Source organism: Episyrphus balteatus, chromosome 3 (genome assembly GCF_945859705.1).
Source record: "Episyrphus balteatus chromosome 3, idEpiBalt1.1, whole genome shotgun sequence".
Taxonomy (NCBI): Eukaryota; Metazoa; Arthropoda; class Insecta; order Diptera; family Syrphidae; genus Episyrphus; species Episyrphus balteatus.
Window position 1 is genome coordinate 102,556,893 of NC_079136.1, and position 21,488 is coordinate 102,578,380.

General features: G+C 30.8%; 1 protein-coding gene across 20 annotated transcripts in view; it reads left to right on the plus strand.

The window, feature by feature from the left end:
* The window catches only part of LOC129913228 (regulating synaptic membrane exocytosis protein 2), a 202,312-nt gene that overhangs the window by 137,897 nt on the left and 42,927 nt on the right, over positions 1–21,488 (plus strand). For 17 of the 20 annotated variants that reach the window (XR_008772010.1, XR_008772009.1, XM_055991790.1 and 14 more), the window contains 2 exons: positions 4,736–4,858; positions 9,403–9,708. Coding sequence is in view for 18 of the 20 variants with exons in the window: in XM_055991790.1 (XP_055847765.1) it covers positions 4,736–4,858; positions 9,403–9,708 (429 nt within the window). In the remaining 2 variants the exon portion in view is untranslated. The remainder of the gene's footprint in view (positions 1–4,735; positions 4,859–9,402; positions 9,709–21,488) is intronic. The other 3 variants (XM_055991798.1, XM_055991801.1, XM_055991807.1) reach the window with 1 other exon arrangement.

Here is a 21,488-nt window from a genome sequence, read left to right on the forward strand (position 1 = left end):
TAGAGCGTATATGTTGTGTCGAGACAAGAAAAATCTAATCTTATCGGAGGGTTTCGGGTCGTTATTCTGTATTCCAAAATTCTGCATCTGAATAAAAAATTCTGTATGAACATAATTCTGTATTCCATTATTCTGCTTTTCTATTATTCTGTATTTCAAAATTCTGTAAATCCAAAATTCTGTTTTCAACATTCTGCAAATCCATTAATCTGTTTTTTTTTTTTTAATTCTGTATATTCCAAACCTATACATTTTTATTTTGCCTGTTGAACAATTTGTATTCAATTAACAAATAAAGTAAAACAGTGTAGGTATTAGAGCTTTTTGCTTAAACGAATTTTAAGGATTTATGTTCTACATAAAACCTTATGTGACATTTTACGCAGAAAAAAAATAAGGGCATTTATGTTCTACATAAATATTTGAGTTTCGTTTCAGCAAATGGCCTTAAAACCCCTTACAAAAAAAAAGAGAAAAACAAATAAAAAATGATAAAATAAGTATATGAAGATTCTTGGCTAAAAATTATTCGTATTTTGGTATTCATAGTATGTCACCCAAATTCAATCCAATAGGTGTAAGCTATAAAAGTGCCCACTTTTTTTATTATCAAAACAATTTTTCTTTTATCATTTACAGAATTTTGGAGTTCAGGATTTTTAAATCCAGAACTTTGTATTTACAGAATTTTAGAATACAGAATTTTGAATTTACAGAATTAAAAAAAAAAACAGAATTTTGAATTTACAGAATTTTAAAATACAGAATTTTGGCGCATACAGATTCTCGACCCCAACCCATGATAAACTGCAACTAAAGCTAAAGTGTGACTATAATGTTACAATTTTTATTTTTGTCTGTTTTTTTAAGATGAACATTCACATTAAAATGAAATGAACCTCACCTTAAATTAAGGTGGAGTCCACTTATTTTGACGGGGAATCGTTTTGTTTTAAGGTGGGCATTTAAGGGGCCCTTTTTTTCTCCGTGTACCTTCATCGTTACACCAGTTGAGAGTTATATTTTCTTAAAGGTAGTGTCTAAAGAAACAGTTTGCACATGTGTTGCCTCGCGAACTCCTGTCAAGGCATAGGGTTGCCACGCTTTAAAGTTATTTTTTTCTTTATTTTGTTCGACTACGCCAGCCTGTTTTTATTTTATTGGAAATCTCAGAGATGTAAAAAAAATATTATGTTAGAGAAAATATTTTTTTTTAAGCTCATTAGATACTATAATACTAGATTGAAAGCAAGATGTTTCAATGGTTTGGGCTGACAGAATTTCCGCATTCTCTATAATGTAATGTCTGATTACCATCTCGAGTTTTTTTTACAAATCTTAAACTTGCCCTGTTACTAACCTAGTTTGAACAGAACACTTAATAATTCTTGTTTGAATTATACTACATTATAGATAATTTTTAGAATCGGTTGTTTTTAGACAAAGATAGAAATATTTAAAGAAAACGAAAGCCATACATTTTTCGTGTAAGTAGGCATACTCGTATATAGAATTTACTAACCAATGTATTCTGTCTGTAGCGTGGTGAAACGTAATGCGGTGCATTTTATTAATTTTGGCGTTAATAAAAATTGTTTGCACACGGAGAAAAAAAGGGCACCTTAAAATAAGATGATACCCCTCTTAAAACAAAACTATTCCCGCTTAAAATAATCGCTTAAACCGCTTAAAAAAATCGACAAAAAAATATAAAATTTTAAAATTATAGTCACATTTTAGCTTTAGTTGCAGTCTATCATACTTATTTCCAACAGTGAGAAAGCACGATGGTAAGGCACTCGACAAGTGACCCCACAGTTGTAGGTTCGATCTCCAGTGGCTGCCAGTTCTTTTTTTTTATTAAAATGTTTCGACATAAAAATAAGATGATCTCCCGCTTAAATTAAGTGGGAGATCATATTATTTTAGCATTGAAGAAATTAAGATGATTTGTCACCTTAATAAGACGGAAGTCATCTCAGCAAAAAAACTATACAGAAATCCGCTTAATTTAAGGTGGAATCCGCTTATTTTTAGGTGTTTTTTTTTTTCTCCGTGCATTACCATTTCTGAATAAAAGTAATGAAATTAATTTTGTGAGCAGAATCAAACGAAAACTAATAATTTTTATTTTATAAAGTTCTACAAAATAGTGGACAGAATAAGCCTTGAAATTGAATTTCCCTCTTTAAACCTGCAATAAGTAAGAAATTTAGCTTAATTCAAATCAAGAAGGTTTAATAATATTAAACTGTTTACGAGTGTGAGTCAAAAAGTTCGCGGTATGGCAGCGAAGAAGTATGAAATTTAACATGCTTTTATTTTTCCTGAACAAATTTTTCTTTTTAAAGTGTATAATACATTTTTAACATTTCTAGAAAAATGTATAAACACCGTGTGCAAAATTTTTATTAATAAAAAAAAATAATAACGGAATTTTGTAGAACAGTCAAATAAAAGCATTTTTTACTTCAATACAAAATAGATTGATAAAGTAAACTGCCCTAATTAATTCCTGATCAAAAACTGAAAAACATATGTTTCTATGTATTATAGTTTTCAAGAAAGAAATTGAAAAACACGAAAACTACTTTTTTATCAGATTTTTAATTTTTCACGTTAACGCAACTTCGTTGCTCCGCTTAGGGTATGTAAAGTCGTCTGGCAGGCGCCAATGTCAACAGTTTTTTAGATAAACATTACCTTGCCTGCCCCGCTTCGCGAGTTCTCAGAATTCTAACTTTACTTTTTTATCAGATTTTTAATTTTTCACGTTAACGCAACTTCGTTGCTCCGCTTAGGGTATGTAAAGTCATCTGACAGGCCCCAATGTCAACAGTTTTTTAGATAAACAGACCTTGCCTGCCCTTAAAACACGTGCAATGAAATTTCTTCTTAAAAAAAGTTGTTTTCCAATTTTCTAAAAAACTAGACGACATAGGAACATATGGTTTTCAGCTTTTGATTAAAAATCAATTTAGGCAGTTTATTTTATAAGAAAATTTTGTATCGAAATCCACAGTATTAATTGTATTAAATGTAATTTCTTTAAATTTTTTCCCCAAATAACTTTGAAATCGATTATTTCAAAAAATATTGCCTGAAATAACTTGATTTAAAAACTTAAATATTGTGTGAAATACTGACTTTTGAAAAAGGTATCATTCAAAACTATATGTATTGCAGTCATTTTTAAATAATTTTTTTTTATTTAGAAAATTGCTCCTCCCTCCTAAAAGAGGGGAGATAGACCCCCCCTCTCCCATAGTAAAAAATGCTTGTGTTTTACTTCTCTACAAGAATCCGTTACTTATTTTCACCGCCTTAGATATCGTACTATCCCCACTTTCAAATATCTTTAATCCTTCTAATGTGAATTTATCTAAATTTGAAACTTATAAAAATATTTCAAAAAGAAAACAATTTATAGACTTTTTCCTGCCGCCATTTTGTAAAATAAAAATTTGAATTCTAAACACTGGCACTGAAGTCCATAAGTTCGCCACACAATATCCCAAGTTTGTTACCAAATTTCCCGTTTTTTTTTTAACTAATCAAAGTCCTGAAAACTTAAAATATATGTATATTAAATCTGGTAGATGTGAAAGTTTTGATCAATTCTCAATAACAAAAATTAAAATACATATTTAGTAGATTGCGGTGTTTGCTTCAGACTATTTTTTCCTATGAAGTGGTGATTCAGTCATTCTTGTTTTGAGCAAAAGGATATTAAATAATTTGCAGATATAAACATATTTTTCTCAAAACATTTCTTTGTATATAAAAAAAAATTTACACAATTTGCTCGAAACTTTATCATAACGATTTTGAAACTCAAACTATCACCAAAATACATTAACTTTTATTAACGTATTCAAAATCCAGGCGCAATTAAAAAAAAATTAAACAAATTACTTCAAACAGTGCACTTTTCCAAACTTGTCTAAGATGTAATATAATAACCAATAACTATTAATATTTAACCAATTTTTAACTGACGCTTTTCTTAACTTGAAAACTTAGTATTCTTAAGTTTTACTTTAATTATTTTGTTGCCAACTAAATAAATCTTACTCTATTACAGATTAATATCAATCGAATCATCATAAAAATAATATTTTGTCGACTATTATTTAGGGTTATATTAAAATACCTATAAAAACAAAAACTAATCATTTTCTACTTATAAAATAAGTATCTAATTTTGTATATAATGAATACTGTAAATATTTAAAAATAAAAAAAGAAAAAGAGAGAACACATACACAAATTAATAACAAAACAAAATTCCTTAATTATATGTATATTTATTTAAACTTAAGGTTTACAAAATAATACATATCAATCAATTTAATATTGAACCAATAAAGTTCACAAAATGAATATAATAAATATACTTAAATATTTTTACGTAGTAAAATCTATGGATGTTTGCATTTTGAATAGAATTATGTTTAAAACTTGTTGTTTTGTTTTTGCTTTGTAATTAGTTTACTATTTTTAATTTTTGCACATACCTGAATTTAAAATAGGTATATCAAATGACTTAGGAAACGGAACAATATCCTACTGCTTTATTCAAAATCCAATTCCTTATAAAAACGATACATTTTTTTTTTTTATAGTAATTAGCTTTCCCCTGTTCAATTTCACAACCATTTTTGTACTGAAAGAAACTCAAATTTACACCTGCTTTTTCCTTTTTTTTTTTTTATTTTACTGTTGAAAATTTCAGATTGATTTACATGAACGTCGTTCGCGACGTGATATGTCACCACAAGGTCGAAAAAGAGTGGCTGGTATGGTAACACGTGACTATCGCACAGTTTCTGGCATTGGACAAAGTTATCATAATCAGGTTTGAAACTTTGTTTAAAAAATATTAAACAAACAAACAATAAATTAAAATATAAATAATTTACAATGCTGAAGAAGAAAAACCGAAGTTGACGTGTTTAGTTTAAAAAAAGTACGCACTTGCCTTACCAAAGTGTATACAAACATCAATATCGAGTGTAGAGTGCTTCACATCTTGTTTCGCGGAGCGCAGAAAAATAAGAAAATTTATTTAATTTGAAAGTCTGAGCAACTCGTAAAAATTTTACAAAATCTCCTTTGTACTTAGACAACTTTCTGGCGAAGCTAATTTTTCTTTAAGTAAAACAATAGGGTGTTCATCAGACGAAACGACTTTTTAGTTTTTGTTTTGAATCGCGAAAAACGAAACCATGAGGGTAAATATTTTATTTCAAATTTGTCAGGTTTCTTATAATTTGTTGTTAACACAAATTCCAAATAACGACTTTTAAGGTTTTCGCGGTTGTTAACACATGACATTATTAGGGTTTTCGGATTATCCGCGTTATATATCTTTGCCGCCGGGTACAAAGGGGTTAAGTCACAAAATTGCACTTTCAGGGTTTCGATGAAATAAGAATAACCTCTTTTTTCTCTTTTATTTGGTATCAAAAACATAAATTTAGAACAACTCTTTTCTATAAAAATAAGAGGATCAATGCTCAAAAGTTCATCGATTAGCTCAACTTCACATTTTCAGGCAAACTATCAATTATGACTTAACCCCTTTGTACCCGGCGTCAAAGATATATAAAAATATAAAGTGAGTTCACTACTGTACTCACCCCGAACGTTTCGCTTCAAATTGCAATGAGCGTGGTCACCGGGAAACTGCCAGCGAGATGTTATAAGCGATTTTGGCTACGCAAGTTGTAGCGGGGCGTAGGAGGTTACATGTTTTGTTGTAGGCTTGAGAGTTGGGAGTAAACCGTACTCACTGTATCCTTGTTGGTGTGAAGCGGCAATTGTATAGAACGTGACGAGTTAATTGAAGGGTCCCACGTACGGGATAGCTTAAAACTGTAGTCCCGAAATTTTGATGTCGTTTTATTTCGATCGCTTCACGAACCAGGCGCTCATGGTAAGCAGGCGAACAAAAATACCATCGGCAAGCAATGTAAGTAGAGAAGAAATGTTAGCTTTGAATGAATTGCGCAGAGAAGAGAACATACTCATTCTATCTGCTGATAAAGGTAACGCAACGGTCGTATTAAATCGTTGCGATTATTTATCAAAAATGAATGTTTTGGTAGAAGATGTAAATATTTATTTACCTGTTAATTACGACCCAACAGCGCGTGTTTTAAGAAAAGTGACAAAATTAATTAATGAAAATAAAGCGATTTTACCACCCAAACGCTTTATTCCATCATGTACGCAGCCACCCAAGTTGTATGGGTTACCAAAAATTCATAAAAATGGGAATCCAATGCGGCCTATTGTGAGTCAAATAAATTCACCTTGTTATCTGATATCAAAGCATTTAGTTGACGTTTTTAAACCTTTGGTTGGCTCGTCTGAACATCACATAAAGGATTCCGCTCATTTTATGTCAATTTTAAATGGTTTACGATTAGAAAATGAAGAAATGATGGTGAGTTTTGACGTTGAGTCACTTTTTACGAATGTGCCAGTGCAGGAAGTTCTTGTCATCATCCGAGAGCTTATCTCAACCGCCGGCATCAATGAAAACTATTTGCCTCTTTTGGATTTCTGTCTCTCTTCGGGCTATTTCTGCTTCAACGGACAATTTTATTTGCAAAAGATGGCGTCGCTATGGGCTTGCCCTTAGATCCATTGATTGCAGATATTTGGATGGAGAATTTCGAGAACAGTTCTATAGAAAAACCAAGAGTCTGGCTGAGATATGTGGATGACACTTTCTGCATTCTCAAAAATTCCGCCATTTTGAATTTTTTAGAACACCTCAACTCACTACATCCAAAAATAAAATTTACAATGGAAAAAGAAAAAGAAGGTTCCATTGCATTTTTGGACGTAAAAGTGATGCGCAACCAAAATGTCTCCCTAGGACACACGGTTTACCGAAAAAGCACCCACACTAACCGATATCTTCATGCTGACTCAGACCACCATCCAGCATATTTGAGATCCGTAGTTTCCACACTTTTTCAACGTGCTCATAGAATTTGTGACAGCGATCATCTCAGCACAGAACTTTTGTTGTTGGACGAAGTCCTAGAAGCGAATGGCTATAGTAAAAAGCAAAGATCGTGGAAGCCATTTTCGTCACAGGAAAAGAAAGAGAGCCAACTCGACAAAAAAGCTTTCCTGCCTTATGTAAAGAGTGTAACCGACAGAGTGGGAAAAATCTTAAGGAGATATGGTGTAAAATCCTTATTTTTACCACCCAAAAAGGTGATAACTTACCCAAAATCACCAAAAGATCAATTTCCCCTCGAAACACCCGGAGTGTATGCAGTACCATGCAGCTGTGGTTCTTCATATGTAGGACATACTCAGAGGAGTATTGCTACACGCCTGAAAGAGCACATTAGCGCTGTTAGCAAAAAGCAAAGGGAAAAGTCTGCCATATGTGAGCATATACGACATCAAAATTTCAATCAATTTTAAGCTATCTCGTACGTGGGACCCTTTAATTAACTCGTCACGTTCTATACAATTGCCGCTTCACACCAACAAGGATACAGTGAGTACGGTTTGCTCACAACTCTCAAGCCTACAACAAAACATGTAACCTCCTACGCCCCGCTACAACTTGCGTAGCCAAAATCGCTTATAACATCTCGCTGGCAGTTTCCCGGTGACCACGCTCATTGCAATTTGAAGCGAAACGTTCGGGGTGAGTACAGTAGTGAACTCATCTTTCTTTTTAATGATAATTTTAAACTTTTCAAAAAAGTTTTCTTATCTGCATGGTTTTTTATAGCATTTTTCCGCCACTAAATTATCTCAATAATTGTTTACTTTGGTGAATTCACAAATTGTATGTTATTATAGACCTCTGAGATGACTTAGAATCTTCAAGAGATTTTCAATAACAATTCTCAAAAATATGAATTGATACAACATTTCTGATTTTGTTTTTAGACAGTGCGAAAAACTTCCTCTCTTACAAGTTTGACGATAATTTGTTTGCTGTAGTCAAAATTTTGCTAAATATGTACTCAGACCCCTTAAAAATTAGAAAACTGTCAAAACGCATACAAATTTAAAATTTTATTTTTTATATGGACTAATACCTTGCTCTCAAGGTATTCAAGCATTTTCCAGGTATTATAGCATTTTTGAGATTCTTCGTTTCTAAGAACCTTGTCCAACTATAAAGCATATATTATAGATGGAACTCCAGTCCGCGTAGTACACGAGATATCCCGAATTCGCTAGATGAATAAGTACTGGGGAAAACAAATCTTTTATTCTTTTATCGCCCCTCCAATCAGATTAATATTAACTACATTGATTACTTGATTCATACATATTGGAACAACATTGGTTGATCTTATTTCAAGGAAAAATTGTGCAGTCCTAACTGACTTTTCATGCTAAATCAGCTTGTTTTGGAATATCCTTTCATCATTGATAATGGCAGCTGACTGACATATAATTAAAATTGGTTAAAAAAATATTGTACATAGAGAATTGTGATGGCTGTTATATCTTTTAATAAAATTAATTGCGTTTGAATTCAACTAGAAATGGGATAGTGTCAATTTTTATCCATTTTCAATTGACAATCATAATAGTGTGAATACATTTGATGTAGAATGAGAATTAAGTCTTTGTATAGTTATAATTTATTTTTTAATGTTAAAAACTTTACCACAAAGTGAGTACCTTGTACCTTACATTTTATATATAGCGGCAAAATTCATTTCTTAAAAAGAATGCATTAGTTTCAATTATTTTTTAACATAAATCGGTACAAATAAAAGAACAATACTTTGATAAGGTTGAAGGTCTATCTACCTATTGTTCTAAGTAGAGCTAAAAAATTGTAGCACAAGTCAAAAAATATCGCTTGATAGTACTCATAGAGCTTAACAAATATTGTGTTACAGCAACTCGATCAAACTAAACTTCAACTTTAATGCTGCCACTCTTTTCGTCCTCAAAGTATGTACGTCAGAGTCAAAGTATAAGTGATAAAATAAAACAAAAAACTTTTCTGCATCAAATCAAGAATGTACTTCTTTATTCTGTTCAAACTTCCTCTATTCAGCAATGTATATCTTCAGAATTTTAAGCATTTTTTATTATTCAAGTGTATATGTAATTTAAAAATAATTTTAAGTTTTCTTTACTTCTCTTCATTTGCCTGAATTCAATATTGATTGCTCAAATATTATTATAGTTAAGAAATTTTTTCGAATTTTCAAAAGATCACTTATCTAATATTTTTGTTTCAATTTTACATAAATATTAATAAATTAATGCAATAAATTCATATATATATATATATCACTATTCCAAGAAAAAAAATATTTCTGTTCCAACGAAATTAGTAAAATACAATGTATATAGAAAATCTAAATAAATAAGTAATTTCTCTATTTGATGTAGCAACAACAGCCTCCGGCGACATTATCCGCACAATATTCACGTCGTAATGGCGGTGGTGGCATGAGTCTTGGACAACGAAGTCATTCGGCAGCTCCAAGTGATAATTACCATAGTAACTATTATCGAAGCAGCAGTCCGCGTCGTGGATCATTATCGCCACCAGACGATCGATACATTGATTATCCAGTTCTTCCAATTCATTCGTCATCGTACAATACTACGTCATCATCGTCACAACAACGTTTCCAATCGCGTTCAGCAACTGCCACACCAACGGGATCACCCAAAAAGAGACAGCTGCCACAGGTGAGATCTTATTTTTAATTTAACTAAGAATGCATTGAAAAACGACTCAATATCATCATACATAAAATGTATCTTATCAGTTAAGTAATTTGAAGGGTTTTAAATGAACTGCAATTACTGTTTTAAAAGTATCTAGGTTCTAGGTGTATATAAGATTCTACGGTTAACAATTTATTTCAAAAGTGGTCTTTCTCACAAAAAAAAACACACTTTAACCCAAAATATTTTGATTCGCATATTTTATTATTTTTGTCTAGATATGGTATATGAAACGTCCATATAAAATTTCATCAGCCTGCCATTTATTTTCAAAGACAAATTAATAATATTCTGACTCTTGCTCCTTAAGTAAAAGACTTTTCATTATAAGTCCAATAAATTTTTGCATGATGGTGAAGACATTTTGGTGTTAATTTTATTCGATCAGGCGGTACAAAATACCTTAAAATCATAAATCATATTATAAAAGGTGGCCCAATATCTCACAAATCACTGATAGCTAAACTTATGACTGTACTAAAACCAAATAGAAAAAATTTCTTCGCAACCAGTTTAGAAAATATTAGCTTTTTTTCGTTCAGTGTATTTTAAATTTCATCATTTTACGTTTTCGTTCACCACAACCACGAATGAATGAATTTTATAAATTTATTTTTTTATAATTTTCTACAATAATTGACTAAAACTATGAGCATTTAAAAATTTTCATAGCTGTTGCACTTTAACTTTTAAAAAATATTGAAATTCGTTTTGCGATGCAAAATGTGAAAAAAATATTTTATGAAAAATTTTAAACACCTGTAGTCCAGTCAAAGCGTCATTTGACCTTGCGCACAGAGGCACTGTTAGTGCTCGGCTTCCGTGAGTCGTACAGAGCTATTTTTTTTTTTTAATTGCAGATAATTTAAAGGACTACAATAGTATTTTATTTTAATAGCCAATACTTGCACCTTTTGCAAAATAATAAAGCAAGAACTTGCTAAACAAAAAATAGATTTCGACTTAATATTATTTATGTTTTATTTGGTTAAACAAAAAGAATGTGCACAAAACCGATAGAAAATGTTGTAAATGTAGAAAATGTTTTGCCATAGGACATCCTGAAGCCGAGTTATTATATAAAACGTTATTTTTGGGTGTTTTTCGCACCGGTCTTACTTGCGTTCATTTATCAATTTCTTGGTCATCTTTGGTGATAAAGAGTTGATTTCTGCTGTAAAATGCAGGTAATAACGAGGGCTAATGTTAACCATAAAAAATGTTAACCATAATATAGCTTTTTTCGAAATAAAAACGAAAATGTGTTCTTTAACAACTTGAATTTGACTTTAATTGGCTGCCATTTTGTAGTACCTCACTTAAATACAATCAAATTACATACAAAGATAGAAAATATTATAAGGAAGAGAATGTATGTTTATCTGGTCTACAACAAACTGGAGCTAAGTTATTCGCTTAGAAGTAAAATACCCCAAAAAAAGCATTTTTGTTAATAACTCCGCTAGAAAGAATGATCACGTTGTGAGAAATTGGGTTTAAGCCTTTTAAATATACCCCTATCGATCCATGAAATAAAAACTGACAGTGCCTCTGTGCGGTAGGTCAAATGACGCTTTGACTGGACTAATTGTACTTTTTAAAATTTTTCTCAATTAATATCTCAATAATAGTAATTTCAACAAATTACACCACATTTTTTCGCTACGCCACCCTTAGTTCAAAAATTATGTATTTTCAATACCTGCTAAACGTAGGGTAGACAAACGACGATTTTTTGTGTATGTTAAGAACTCGAAGTAAAATCGACAGAAATATACATTTTTGAAAAAAAAAGTAATTTTTGGGGATTTTAGAGTATTTTGAATTTTTCAGTACCTACATACACCGCGGGGACTTAAGAATTGCTCAGTGCAAATTTTTTATTGTGAATATATCTTAAACAGAGGGGATTTTGGGAAAATTGAGAGTTTTATACGATTTTTCGTTTTTCAGACTTTCTATAACGAATTTGCTCTAAAATTTTTTTGAGGGGTGGATAAACAAAAACTTTGGACAAAAGGTGCACAAACAAAATAGTTAAGGTCAAAAATTTACACTGAAAACAATTTTTTTTTGTATTTTTATAATTTAGTTACACCTTATTATGACTTTATTTGACTCAAATGAAGTCATAATAAGGTGTAAATAAATTATAAAAATACAATTTATTGGACTTCATGCCCTTCAACGTCGAACCGTTATTAAATTTTGTTTGCTTTATAAGAAATTGGTAAAGGTAATTTGAAAAAGGTTTTTTTGTCATAATTTTTGAACTCAGGGTGGCTTACAAAAAAAGTGATTTCATTTGTTGATATTCATGGTTAATTGAGAAAAAGTATACAGGGTGTCCCAAAAGTTTACGTGGAAACGAAAACGGTAGATAGGATAGGTGATGACAGTTATCAGAAAAATAATAAAAAAAATCGCAGCCATATATTTTGGGAGTTATGAGCATTTGAAAAAAAGTCGAAAAATTGGTCACCCTGTGACGGTTTTTCATGTGCCGTGACTACAAATCTTAATTTTTCTCATTTTTTTCTTTTGTTATGGAACCTTGAATAACCCTGCTATCAAATGCATTCAAAAATTTTAACTCAGCTGCATCAGTTTTAAAGAAAATATTACTTTTTTACCCAACTTAGTACTAAAAAATTTTACATGACTCTAATTCAATGAGCCGTAGTGTAAAAAAAATACACTACGATGTTTCGGCAAGTTGCCTTAAAAGTTGGTTTGTTCAATTCTCTTTTCAAAATGGTATAACATTGTTGGGAATATTTCATAAATAACCGAGATAAAATTTTTTTTCTTAAGAAATCCGACTTTTTTTTAGGTAATTTTTCCATATTATTTAAGTTTTTGTATTCTGAAAGGTTCTGAAAGGGTACAAAACTTGAATAATATGGAAAATTTACCTCATAAAAAAGTCGGATTTCTTAAGAAAAAAAATTTTATCTCGGTTATCTATGAAATATTCCCAACAATGTTATACCATTTTGAAAAGAGAATTGAACACACCAACTTTTAAGGCAACTTGCCGAAACATCGTAGTGTATTTTTTGTACACTACGGCTCATTGAATTAGAGTCATGTAAAATTTTTTAGTACTAAGTTGGGTAAAAAAGTAATATTTTCTTCAATTTTTCAATCAGTCAATTTTTACCCTTGAAAAAATTTTTTTTTTATTTGACTTTTTTTGGAAAAAATAAAAAATCAGTTTTATTGCAATAGCTTTGAATATTATGTCTGCAAAGTTTAATCAAAATCGTTAGAGCCGTTTTCGAGTTATTTGGTTAAATTGAAAAATTTGTATGGGAGGTACACTTTCTAAGCGAGATATAAAAAAAAGAGTGTGTGTACACATGTACACGCGACTGAAGTTATACTTCTCATTCAGTATATGTAAATGAATTTCATTTGATATTTTTAATTTCTATTATTAAGTAATTAATCCACACTTAGTTTTTTTACATTTTTATCAAGTGAATAATAAATTAATTCTTTCATCCTCCTTGCGTCCATGTAGTTTTCAATTTATTCTGTGAAATTTAATCATGTTGTGCGGTTCAGAACGTACGGTATATGGTTAACGAAAGTAAATGAATTGCGCATAAAATGTGCGATATGGTAATTTTATGAGAATGGTGTGTGCTTCAGCACTAGTAGTAGCAATATGGAACTTGCAGGGTTGCTACAAAGCTCAAAAGTTAGCTCAGCTCAGCTCACAGCTCAGCTCAAATTTTGAGCTAGCTCACTTTTGAGCTATGTACCATAGCTCAACTCATTTGAGCTGAGCTGAAAGTGAGCTGATGGTTGAGCTGAGCTGTTGGGTGAGCTAAGGTAAAGTGAGCTGAGCTGAGCTGTGATGGGTGAGAGGATACATTGATTTTTATTTGGAAAGTATAATGATTTATGAAGATATTTTAAACTTTTATAAAACACCATAGCTTAAGATGTTTGGTTCTAGTTATTAATGGAATTATTTTAAGACATGGATATTTTTATAAATAAGATAGATAATTTTTCGTGATCTTTTCTCTTGGTTTCTTTAAAAGTAAATATATTTCTAGTTTTTTAGTAAAATAGCTTTTTCTTTTTTTATCATAAAAAAAAAATTCCGGTACAATCCGGTTTTTCGACTTTTTTCAAAATTCCGAGAAAATTGCGTTTGAAAGTTGGGGTACATTTTTTTTTCGAAAATGGGAGTGATGCCAAATGATAGCTTGTGTCATGGGCCTACGCTTTGCACATTGTCAGATTTTTAAAAAATCGCCTTCCATGTTAAACCGCCACATCATGCCTATTTTTTCAGAATCGTGCCAATTTTTTTTTTACTTTTAAGTTCTCCCTGTTGGAGAACGCGTGGACCTACAGGGATGAGAGTTGTACCCAAATGTAGGTTAAAATCCCCGCTACCTTTTGGCATCAAAACATTTTTTTTTTTCATTTTCTTCAAAATTTCGAGATATAGGCGTTGGAAGTTGGGGGCGCTAACTTTCAGCTCAGCTCAAATGAGCTGAGCTATGGTACCTAGCTCAAAAGTGAGCTAGAAATTTGAGCTGAGCTGTGAGCTGAGCTGAAATGTGAGCTTTTTGCAACCCTGGCAACTTGCCACATGGAAATTACCACATGCAACTTCTCACATGCAACTTCCCACATGCAACTTACCACACGCAACTTGCCACATGCAGCTTGCCACATGCAACTTGCCACATGCAACTTGCCACACTCAACTTGCCACATACAACTTTCCACATGCAACTTGCCACATGCAACTTGCCACATACAACTTGCCACATGCATCTTGCCACATGAAACATGTAACTTGCAACGTGTTGTGTGTTTTATGTTTGCCGTACTGCGGCGTACTGCATTTTTAAATACTAAAGTACTGCCTACTCTAAAGGTTAAACGACAGCTCTGCTACCCAGGGTGATCGCGTCATAATCCCTTTGACATTCTTATCAAAAAGTAAATTTTCATACTCATTCTCCCATAAGAAGTATAACTTCAAAAAACCAAAAAAAACAACTTTCAGAATTCCATAAAAATCGTCTGTACCAAATTTGAAGATAACACTGGTTTACAAAATTAAACTTTTTTTTTGTTGCCGGAACAAAAATATACTTTTCTGAAGGTTTTCGGTGTGCTAAACTTGAATCCGAAGTCAAAAAAATTCTAGCAGCTCCCGTTTTTGAGATATTACCGTAAGAAAGTGCAGCACTTCGGACCTTATTCTTTTATATAAGGAAAATTGTTTGAGCATATTTAGTAACGGTTTTTCTAAGAACTATTTACCACCTTTTTAAATCTGTTTAAATCTCTCCGATATCTTTTTTACTTCCCGAGATATCCTCAGTTGTTTGATATTTTTAAAAATTTTATAATGTCATTATCTTCTTTATGATATATGAAGCCAAGCCCACTGACTTCAGTTTAAGATATCTCGGGCAATACATAAGATATTGAAAAGATTTAAACAGGTATCGAAAGATGGGAAATAGTTCTTATAGAAACCGTTACTAAATATGCTCAAACAATTTTCCTTATACAATAGAATAAGGTCCGAAAAACTCAAAAAAACGTTTTTTTGCATTTTCTAACGGTAATATCTCAAAAACGGGAGCTGCTAGAATTTTTTTGACTTCGGATTCGAGTTCAGCACACCAAAAACCTTCAGAAAAGTATATTTTTGTTCCGGCAACAGAACCCTTGTTAACCAGTGTAATCCATCCACGCGTTTAGGCTGTGGAAATGTGTACAGATGGACGTACAGACGCACAGACGCACGGACGGTTTGCGAGACCCACTTTTTTGGAATTCTCCATCATCGTAATGTTGGTTTTGATTAAAACCTCAAATTTTTTTTTCGACACGAAACCAATACTTGCCCTATTATGGGAAACTAAAAAATCTATGATTTTTATATTTGAAAAAATATTTATATGTATATGTGAATTTTAAGGCGAAATAAAACAAATCAACTTAGGGTGATTTTGTTCACTAGAAGTAGAGCATAACTTGAGGATTTTTATCTTCAACTTCTGGATTTTGTTTTGTTCACGCAAAGTTGACGTTTTTAACTTTCGATTCTCAACTCGAGAGTTTATAAACTTTCGGTTTTCTCAACTTCCGGAAAAAGTAGAAGTTTGCTGACCAAACTTGAGAGTTTGCTTTAAAATTATTATTTTTTTATTTTTCTGTCAAAATTTTGTTGGCAGTTATTGTGATAAAAATTAATGTTCCGAATTAAAAAATCGAAAAATAACATTTTCTTTTTAGTGGTATCGATATAAAATGTTGCTCATGGAAAAGAACAAATTCATAGAAAAAAATATGATGCAAAAACAAAACGAAAACAAAGACAAATTTAAAGAGAAAGAATTGCATTATTTATCTTCTTATGTACTTCTTCTTCTTCCTTTTTCTCGGCGCTGTTATGATCTCGATGTCGAGGGGATCATAACTATCCCACGTAACTGCTTCACACTAGTGATCCGCCTGTGGGGTTCGCCGGGTTGACCTCAGAAATCGGTGGCAAGCCTCCCGGTTTTGTATTGTTCCATTTCTAAGGCCAACTGAATGCTGGTGGTTTTGCATTTGCTTGTACCAGGAGTTTTTAGGCCTACCTTTCTTTCTATTTCGTGTTGGAACGTTGTATGATATTGCTTTTTTGACGGGGTTCTCAGGATCTCTCCTTTGAACATGGCAATACCAACTGAGTCGGTCGTGTTCAATTTATTTTCTTATGTACATATTATTAAAATGTACATTTATTAAAACCTTCAAATTTAGACATTTCTTTGTGAAAAAACATTTTTTTCTGGTGCTAAAGACCATTTCCGACGCTATTCACATCTATCCAGTTACATTTATTTCAATTACTCCGCATTTTATATTACTGACAGCCATACAAATAATATAATTTTATCAAATCAATCAAATGATTTGAATTTGAAATTCTTGAAAAACGGCGCGCACGTACAATCGGACTAATAAATAAATTGCACGACTGGGGTCGCACGTACTTGCTCTTATGCTTAAAGTAACTATAATGTTAAAGCTTTTTATTCAAGAAATTTAAAATTTGATATTTTGAAGAAATTTTATAAGTAGTATAAAAAAATTAAATCTGTTTTTATAATTAATTAAACTCCGTTTTAAATTATTTTAAAACAAAAAACAAATATGCCATTTTATTTCTTGTATAAAAAGGTATTTTTAGAAAAAAATTTTCGAAAATTGTAGGAGCCGTTTTTTAAAAAAATAATTTTTTATGAATAAAAATTTTTTAACATTTTTCAAAAAAAAAGTTGGTATGCCATTTTGAAGAAATAATTAATTTACACATAAAAACTAAATTTCAAAATTTTTCATTGATCCGTTTTCAAAAAATTGATTTTTCAAAAAAAAATTTTGAAATATTTTTCAAAAATCCAAAAATGCTTTTTTGAAAATTTTCTAAATTTTTAATATTATCTTTACTTACACACTTTTGTATAAAAATTTTCATTTAAATCGGGTTAATGTTGTACGAGATATTCAGAAATGAAAAAACCCGTTCTATGACAGGTACCGTTAATAACGGTACAAAAAATATTTTTTTTATTTAAAAAGTTGGCTCTTATGTGTAGCACTACACACAAAAATTTTAATCAAAATCGTTAGAGCCGTTTTTGAAAAAAATTAACTTTTCTATTTCCGTTATATGGCAGGTACCGTTAGTTTTGGTCATAAAAAAAATTTCAATTTCCCCTCTAGGGAATCACCTAAAACTGCTAACTACCAAGTTTGAAGAAAATCACTTCACTCGTTTAGGCTGCAGCTCCAGATAGAGACAGACAGATTGACAGACAGACAGACAGACAGACAGACAGACAGACAGACAGACAGACAGACAGACAGACAGAATTGCCGGACCCACTTTTTTGGCATTCTCCATCATCGTAATGTCATGTAAAATTGTTATCTCGAGTTCGATTTTTTTTACGAATCCTAAACTTGCCCTATAGTACTCGTACCTATATCGCAAGTAAAAATCTTCGACATTTTGAACACCAAAAATAAAACACAAACTTAATTAAAATTCTAACTGATGACAAAAACATAAAAAGATGATTATAAACTGACATTATTTGTCTTTGCTGTCACAAATATCCCAGGGATATTTTCAAAACTGAAAGTTGGCCAACTTTTGTTTTTTAAACTCGAGAGTTAAGAAAAAAATAGTGAACAAAATAGATTCTCAACTTTTGTTTTAACTCTCGAGTTAAAGTCAACTCTCAAGTTTGTCAACTTGAGAGTTTGCTCCAAGTTGAGCAATAGTGAACAAAATCGCCCTTAAGCTTCTTGACAGGAATGTTATATGGATTCAACCATGTAAGAATTTAAAGTCAAACAAATAACATCTGAAGCGCAGTGCCCACACCAGTGGGTTTACTTTCTCCAAATTATAAATTAAAAAGGTCACTGTGGTGTATGCGTACTATTTTTACCAAAACATTAATGAAACTAGTTGGCCTTTGTAACCAACTTGAGTTGGGATGACAAAAATAAATGGTGGTTTAGCCTTGGCAAACCTTGGACACTGAACAGAATAAATATTATTTGTGGTTTTTGATTTGAATACATAATAATGCTTCTATAATTATTGTTAAACTAAGTTTTGGATAGCGAGAATTTGGGATATCCTGAGCTACCGTGTGGCAAACGAACCACAGTGCGAAAGAAACAATTTTTACACTGAATTATAATTTTAGAACTTAGGGTGGTCTAACGAAAAAAATCCTGGGCTCTCCTTGGCTAACCTTGGGCAATCGAAGTATTTGGGGTTGCCAACTTCACATAGCTACACTGAGGGAAAAAATAAATTGAAGTTGAAACGTCTTTGTTTCAAAGATGAACTACTTTGATGTATGTGACTTTAAGATACGAAACCATCAAAAATTAACCTTTCTTCCACTTTGATTTTAAAATGTTCATCTTCAACGCAAAATCATTCCGAATAATAGTTAAATCAATGTGGTTTTCTTTGATTACACTGGTCAACAAGGTTTTTGCCACATGAACCAAAATATACTTTTCTAGTAGTTTTTGGGGTGCTGAATCCGAATCTGAAGACAGAAAAGTTTGATTTTCCTTCGTTTTTGTAATATTACCGTTAGAAAATGTCAAAAAACGTAACTCTGGCTGTTTTCGAGGTTATGTTTTTATGTGGAGTAATTTATTATAAATAAATTTGTAACGTTGCCTATAAGAGCTAGTTTTATTCTTTCAAAAAATGTTTAAATCTTTCCGATATCTCTTTTATTGCCCGAGATATTTAAAATTTAAGTAGCGGTCTTTAAATCAGAAACAACACTGGCCAACCAAATTAAACTTTTTTTGCCACAAGAATCAAAATATTTTTTTCTAAAGGTTTTTGGGTTTCTGAACTCGAATCCACAATCAGAAAAATTCTATTAGCCTTCGTTCTTGAAATATTACCGTTATAAAATGCAAAAAAAGTGTTTTTTTTCTAACGGTTATATTTCAAGAACGGAGGCTAATAGAATTTTTCCGATTGCGGATTTGAGTTCAGCAACTCAAAAACCTTCAGAAAAAAATATTTTGGTTCTTGTGGCAATAATTCTGTGACCAGTGACTTATACTTTGGATTAAGTTTAGTTTCTCTTTGGCTTATTAAATAAAACCTAAGATATCTCGAGCAATAAAAGAGATATCGGGAAAATTTAAACAGTTTTTGAAAGAAGAATATATGTTGTTATAATAACCGTTACAAATTTGTTTATAATGAATTACCCCACATAAAAACAGAATCTCGAAAACAGCCAAAATGACGTTTTTTAGCATTTTATAACGGTAATATTTAAAAAACGGAGGCCAATCAAATTTTTCTGACTTCAGATTCGGATTTAGCACCTCAAAAACTACTATAAAAGTATATTTTGGTTCTTGTGGCAAAAAAAAAGTTAAATTTTTTTGACCAGTGTTATATTATGTTGTTTTATGGTGGCTTTTCCCTCAGTGTACCTTGCTGGTAGTTCTGAATTTTAGCACAGTTACATATCCTGAATTTTCGAAACAAGTTTCGAACGCTACATAGGCAAAAACCCAAGGAAATTAAAAAATACATAAACAATTTTTTAAGTTTTTCTTGATTTTAGCTCTTTAAGACTATTATGTATCAGGCCAGAGAGTGTGAAGTTGGCCCCCCTTTTTTTAAATTGTTATTTTTGAAAGTTGTTCCAGGTTGTTCCCGATTTGATCCGGAATGTTCCAATTTTTTTTTTTTTAATTTTCAAAAATGGGTGTTTTAGAGCCAAAGAACTGTTTTTCGAAAATTGAATTTCTTTTAAATATTAAATTAAACATCTTTTTAATTCAGCAGAAAATGCTGTAAAAATTTGTTTTTTACAATAATTAAAATTCGAAAACAATATTCTTATTATACCTATGTGAAGATATTGTATAATATCAAATTTTTGAAATTTTTTTTGACATTATAATATCAATTTATCATGTCAACTGTTTCTCATTACAAGTTACTGACAAATATGAAATAAAAACTCAAAATTTGAACTGATTAAAAAGTGCTTTGTGTGTTTTGAAGTAAGTTGTATAAATTATTGAGAAAATTTGATGGGCTGTAAGATTTTACTTCACAGAGTTTGGGAACAAAATAATAAAACAAGTATATCACGTATAATAGAGAAAATAATATCACCATTATTATATATATAAAGAAGATTCACTTTCAGTAAAGTTTTGTTTCAATTCAAAGAAAAAATAAAGAAAATACTTACATTAATATAAAAGAAAGAAATATCAATATAATAAACTGAATCGTAAAATTCAGTTAATATTGATATTTAAATTGTCAAAGTGAAATTTCCATTTTAAACCTAGAGTTAAAAAATGTAATAATGAAATGATAATCATATTAAAACTGATATTTTAATTGTTGGACGACTTTTGTCACTCAAAAATGTAAATTTGAAAGCAAATAACAGCTGTCAATTTTTTTTCGGTGTTGTTGAAAAAAAAATTGTTTTTAAGTATTTTTTTCGTGCGTTCCTTTCAGTGCTCAACCAATTTTGAAAATTATCTATCAGCTTTTTCAATTATACCAAATTTTTAAGTAAAACATTGCGAAACTACCTGCAATTTATCGATATTGTTTGCATGAAAGCATTAAAAATTTATTTGGCACGGGTACATATAAGGATAGATATTTGAAGCTTTGGGAGTATTTTTTTATTTATTGAGAAATTAAATTCACAGATCGGGAATTGATCCCCAGGTCCAGAATAAGGAACGCCCTAATTTTTATAAATACACCGAAAGCAAAATTTGATAATAGATAATATATTAAATATTCTTTATAAATATAATAATGGTGATGGTGATATTGTTTTCTCCATTTTAATTGATATTATTTTTTTAATTATTTTCTCAAAATTATGTGAAGTAAAATCTTATTACCGATCAAATTTTCTCAGTAATTCATACATTTTACTTCGAAAAAACACAAAGCGCCTGGGTACAAATTAAGAGTTTTTTATGTAATATTTTTCAATAATTTGGAATGAAAAAGAGATGAAAAATGGATAGTAAAATATAAAAAAAAATTTCAAAAATTTGATATTTTAATATCATCCTTATAATAAAAATTTTGTTTTGATATTTTAATTATCATAAAACACATTTTCAAGCATTTTTTGCTGATATTTAAAAATGTT